This window comes from Carlito syrichta, unplaced genomic scaffold (assembly GCF_000164805.1).
Source record: "Carlito syrichta isolate Samal-C Ts95f unplaced genomic scaffold, Tarsius_syrichta-2.0.1 Scaffold123879, whole genome shotgun sequence".
Taxonomy (NCBI): Eukaryota; Metazoa; Chordata; class Mammalia; order Primates; family Tarsiidae; genus Carlito; species Carlito syrichta.
In genome coordinates, this window is record NW_007067975.1 from 5,620 (window position 1) to 11,612 (window position 5,993).

Genomic DNA, 5,993 nt, shown 5'->3' on the forward strand with positions numbered 1-5,993 from the left:
TCAGGTCTTGAACCCGCGGGCTCAGGCAATCCACTCACCTTAGCCTCCCAAAGGCGCGGGATTACAGGCTGAGCCACCGAGCCCAGCTTTTATTTTTATTTGTTTTGAGTCAGAGTCTCACTCTGTCACTCAGGAGTGCAGTGGCACGATTACAGTTCATGGCAGCCTCAACCTCCTGGGCACAGGTGATCCTTCTGCCTCCGCCTCCCTAGTAACTGGGACTACAGGCATGTGCCACCATGCCTGGCTAATATTTTGAAGGTCTCGCTATGTTGCCCAATGTGGTCTCAAATTCCTAGCCTCAAGTGATTCTTTTACCTCAGTCTCCCAAAGTGCTGGGATTACTGACATGAGCCACTGCACCCAGCTGAAAGTGAGTTTTTGGAAGGACCCTGGTCAGAACTTGGCAATCGATTGTATGTGGTGATGGTAAGAAAGAGGAAGCAGTTTCCAAGATGAACTCTTAGGTATTTTAGTGTCAGATCTGTAATGGGTGGGGGTGGGGGTGGGGTGAGGGGCGGTAATAAACAGAGAAGAAGGGGGCTGTCACTTTTGCTAGTTGCCTCCTGTGTCTTCAAGTGCTTGTTTGGCTGCTCCAACATGGGGGGCTTTCATGTTGTTCCTCAGGTCTAAGCGTCTCCGCATTTTTTCTTGACAGGAAAGGTGGAGTCTGGTGCATTAGCCCAGAGACAGTTGAGGAGGCCAGAATCAGGATGGGAGATTCTGAAGGAGGGAGAATGGGGAAGGAAAAAGTTCTGCGGAAGCAAAACTGTTTAAAAAGCACTCTTGTTTCCATTTCTGTACCATTTAACCAAACAATATCCTGTGGATAATGTCACTTGATCCTCATGCCAATCTGAGAACTCAACAGATCTGGGTCACTGCCTTCCTGGGGCTAATAGGGCTTCTAAACTGGCATGGGAACCCAGGCAATCCTGACTTGAACCATAGAGCACTTGCTAGACACAGGACTGTGTGTCCCTGGCCCTGTTCAGGGGCACAGTGTATGAACCTGAACTATTTAATTGCTTGTCATAGATGAAGTCTAGAGAGAAAGTGAGGTTGTCAGGCATCTCCTCCACTTGGGAACACCTCCCCAGGTCCTACCCAGTAACCCCAGTACTCCTTCTGAGCTCTCCAAGCCTGGGGGTAAAGCCTCCTCCCCTTCCACCAGCCATCTCTATCCTAGCCTTAGAGGACCTCAGGACCACAGCACTAAAACAAGGTCTGACCTCATCTTTCACTGTAGGGATGGAGAGGCTGGGGCAGGAGGTGAAGGGGCTCCCTGCATGGAGCTCTTTCTCCTCAGGTCTTGGTCTCCCTACACTAGTTTTCTCTGCTGAAACAGAAACATATGGCCTGGAAATTGATGCCACTGCTGCTGCTTCTGGTCTGGGTAGCCACCTTGTGCAGTGCCCGGGACAGGACAGACCTGCTCAATGTTTGTATGGATGCCAAGCACCACAAGACGAAGCCAGGTCCTGAGGACGAGCTGCATGGCCAGGTATGGCTGGAGTGTGGCCCTGGATGGGGAGGAAGCTGGTTCTGATAGGCAGGAGGAAGTCAGGGTGGTGGGGGAGGGGCTGAGGGGTCCAAACCTCCATTCCCAGTGTTTTCACTGTAGAAGAAGGGTGTAGGAAGAGTGAGGTGATTTTAGGGATGTCTTTCCCAGAGAAGGGTACCATGTTGGCGATGATGTTGAATAATAATTTGCTGAGAGCTTATTAGATGACGTTTTCTGTACATAAGTCCATATTTCCAGTGGTTCTTTGATGTGGGTAGATGATGTCCTCCACATTACACAAATAAGGGGAACTGAGACTCACAGAAGTGCATGGAACCACATGGGAGTTGGGCATGACTCTTCCTTGCAGTGGGGAAAGGGTGGGAGTGGGATGGGCTTCTTCTCTGAAGGGTGAGACACTATGGAGGTAATGGCTCTTCTCACTCTCACTGTATGCCAGTTCCATAGAGTGCCAAGGGCGGAAGAGGGGGACGCCCCACCTGACTGTTACACAGGGTACAAGGGGTGGCCGTTCACGCAGTGTACAAAATTATATGCCATTGAATTGCAACCCTGTTAGACTCAATGCTTCCTTTTTATGACAAATATGTTTTAAACTCTCCTTTATATCCTAGAATGAAATTCAAAGCTAAAAAGAATCTATTTGTACATATAACTAATAAAAAAAAATCAACATAGTGTTCTAACTATAATAGGAGAAGTCAGTAAGGAGAAGCACATGGAGAGTAACTGATAATAAAATAACATATATTTCAATATGACAATTATCTGGTCTGACTACATTAGAAGGCATTAGGAAATAGCACATGCTTACTTTTATTCACAAAATTATTGTGATGGGGCAGCTACACATGAAGATTGATACAGGTGTGTTCTATAAGATATATACATACTCTAAGCAATGTTTCTATTGATGGCATAATTTTCTAAAATAGTGAATAACTCCAGTAGAGCAAAACACACAGCGCTTTATGTCATAGTATTTGCAGTCCTGGAAAACCCAGTCTATATTAAGATCTTGCAAAGATATGATGTGTCTATATGTAAGATAGAGGTAAGTTTAGGAAATCATGAATACGTTTTCATCACCTTTTTCTTTCTTCCTTTTTCTTTTTTTTTGAGTTGAAGTCTCACTCTGTCACCCAGACTGGAGTGCAGTGGCTGCTCCCAGCCACTGCAGCCTTGACCTGCTGGGCTCTAGTGATCCTTCCGCCTCAGCCTTCCGAATAGCCAGAATTACAGGCGCGTGCTACCACACCCGGCTAATTTTTTATTTATTGTAGAGATGAGGTCTCACCAAGTTTCCCAGGCGGGTCTCGAACCCGTGGGCTCAGGCAATCCACTCACCTCAGCCTCCCAAAAGCACGGGATTACAGGCTGAGCCACCGAGCCCGGCTGCTAATTTTTTTATTTATTGCAGAGGCGAGGTTGCCCAAGCTGGTCTTGAACTCCTGGGCTCAACAATCCTCCTGCCTCTGCCTCCCAAAGTGATGGGTTACAGGCGTGAACCACCACGCCTGGCAACACTGTTATAATTAGTGTCTTCCTTGAGATAGGGGGTCCTGGAGGCCTAGGACAGAGGGACTATCACAGTGAGTGTTCCTAGGAGAACCCGCCTGGGGCGGGGGAGCAAGAACCAAATGGGGGAGAGACTGGAGATGGCAGACGTGGGGGTGGGAGGAACTTAATGCTGTGCCTTCCCTACCCAGTGCAGTCCCTGGAGGAAAAGCGCTTGCTGCACCGTCGACACCAGCCAGGAGCTGCACAAGGACACCTCCCGCCTGTATAACTTTAACTGGGAACACTGCGGCACGATGGAGCCTGCCTGCAAGCGTCACTTCATCCAGGACAACTGTCTCTACGAGTGCTCACCCAACCTGGGGCCCTGGATCCAGCAGGTAGGGTGTCTCTCCCATCCCACCCCAGCAGGCTGCCCTCCACCTCAGTCCCCTTCAAGGCTACAGCTGCCAACATCCGTGGCTGAGAGGAGTCCTGCCTCCCCACCTTCCACTCAGGTGGATCAAAGCTGGCGCAAAGAACGTTTCCTGAATGTGCCCTTATGCAAAGATGACTGTCAGAGCTGGTGGCAGGACTGTCGCACCTCCTACACCTGCAAGAGCAACTGGCACGAGGGCTGGGACTGGAGCTCAGGTGTGGGTCTGGAGGTGGGGAGATGAAGGAGGGGGTTTTGAAAAAGGAGGACTTGAGGATTTGGGATTGGGTGAGGATTTCTGGGGGGGGGGAGCCAGAAATGAACTTTGGGCCCAGAGGCTGAATGTCTGTGCCCACTATCTCTCTTTCTGCAGGAGTTAACAAGTGCCCGACCGGGGCCACTTGTCGCACCTTTGAGTCCTACTTCCCCACCCCAGCTGCCCTTTGTGAGGAACTCTGGAGTCACTCCTACAAGGTCAGCAACTATAGCCGAGGGAGTGGCCGCTGCATCCAGATGTGGTTTGACTCAGGCCAGAGGAACCCCAACGAGGAGGTGGCGAAGTTCTATGCTGCGGCCATGAGTGCTGGGGTCACACTTCATGGGATGGGGGGTTTCCTGCTCAGCCTGGCCCTGATGCTGCAACTCTGGCTCCTTGACTGAGTCTAGGCCTCCCCAGCCCTCCTCTCCCTCTGCTGCTAGCTTTGCCGATCAGGTTGGGATTAGCTCAGCTCCAACAAATGCCAAAACCCTAAGCATGCCTCTGTTCATTACCCACTTCTCTATCATTCAGTTATTTCCTACTCCTTGGTGGTGCTTGGGGCTCCTCCAAGAGTCAGTTCAAATAAATAGACTGACACATCCGCCTCTGATGAATAATTTTGGTTGTGAGTTTGTGAGTGGGTGGGGAGACAGATTCCATAGTTTCTGGATTACTTCAGTCAGAGCAACTAGACCTGTGTTCGAATCCCAGGTCTACTACTTCCTGTGTGAAAGTGAAACAGTTGCTTCAGCACTCTAAATCTTAGATTCCTTCTCAATAAAATGAAGATGATAAGCCTTCCCTCAGGTTCTGAAATGCAAAGTAGCTGTTGCCTAGAAAGCATGTGAGCCCAGAGACTGGACATTAATAGTCCTGGGGATTCTATAGCCCCAAATGAGAGCCAAGTTCAGAACTTATTTATATTGGTCTCCAAGCACCCCTTTTCCCCCCCAACTCTTGTCTGCCTGGCCATGTGCTCAGCTTTGTAACGGAAACACTAGGAATGGCAGTCCAGGAAAGGTTCTGGATTCCCAGTGGGATGAAAAAATTCACACTGCCTATCATGATGTGGATTGAAGGGGCAGGGTTGGGGTCTGGGACCCACAGAGGTGAAAGAGAGCTGATTGGTGAGGGCAGTCTGGGGGACTCCTGGAGTGGAAATACTTAAGAGCCTGGAAATGGTCAAGAGCTTCTGTGTCCTGGAGGTGTGATTGGAGGAGGGTTAGAAACCTTTAGGAAGCCAGGCTCGGTGGCTCAGCCTGTAATCCCACGCTTTGGGAGGCTAAGGTGAGTGGATTGCCTGAGACCGCGGGTTCGAGACCCACCTGGGCAACTTGGCAAGACCTCATCTCTACAATAAATCAAAAATTAGCCGGGCGTGGTAGCGCGTGCCTGTAATTCCAGCTACTCGGAAGGCTGAGGTGAAGGATCGCCGGAGCCCAGCAGGTCGAGGCTGCGGTGGCCGGGAGCGGCCACTGCACTCCAGTCTGGGTGACAGAGTGAGACTCCAACTCAAAAAAAAAGAAACCCTTAGGGGCTTCCCAGGGGCAGAAGCCTCTGGCACTTTTGACCTCTCCTGGGATTGGTAGCTATGCCTATCTTGGTGGGTTTGCTCTGTTTTTGCCTGAGTCATGTTCTGGGTTTCCTGCTATCCATTTCTCCCTGTAGAGGTCTGTTTCCACACCCCTCCTTCAATTATCCCCAGAGAAGCACAGGTACTGTTTACCCCACAGGTGGGTGGTCCCACTAGGACTGGAACCCAGGTGTGTAAGACACTTAATCTAGGCCTCTCCTACAACACCAGGGATTCCTCTCACACAGCCTCACCCTCCCTCATACACCAACAGGTGACTGATGCAGAAAGTTAGACACAGATTACAGGATAAATTACTGGCTTCCTGGCAGGATCTGGAGGCACTGCTGGGTGGGTCGGTGGATTCTTAGTTATTATACCTACTTATCTAGTGTGGAGGCCCCACGGAACCCTCGCCAAGTCCCGGGCTTTGTTCCAGCTGGGCTAAGCCGATGCGTATTTGAAATAAAGGAAGGAGCTCTTCGAGACTGACCCCGGTGGGGTCAACAGGTTCCACACAGCAAAGTGAAAGTTCTCCCCTCGGTTAAAGGGATCTCCCACAGCGGCCAGCGGCTGGCGCAGCGGGCGCCAGGTCGGAGGCCTGCGCCTTTAAGGAGCCGGGGGGCGGAGGGGCGGGGCAGGAAGAGGACTCCCTGGAGACGCCGCCCCCGGCTCGGGCTTTTTTGGGGAGGGGGCGGGCCAG

General features: G+C 51.0%; 1 protein-coding gene across 1 annotated transcript; it reads left to right on the plus strand.

Moving 5' to 3' along the window:
• Positions 1-1,331: 1,331 nt before the first annotated feature.
• On the plus strand, positions 1,332-4,327 carry LOC103249894 (folate receptor beta). Its single transcript, XM_008048515.2, has 4 exons — positions 1,332-1,504; positions 3,235-3,423; positions 3,541-3,676; positions 3,832-4,327. The coding sequence occupies exons 1-4, from the start codon at positions 1,355-1,357 to the stop codon at positions 4,116-4,118; spliced, it is 762 nt and encodes a 253-aa protein (XP_008046706.1). The 5' UTR covers positions 1,332-1,354; the 3' UTR covers positions 4,119-4,327.
• The last annotated feature ends 1,666 nt before the right edge of the window (positions 4,328-5,993 follow it).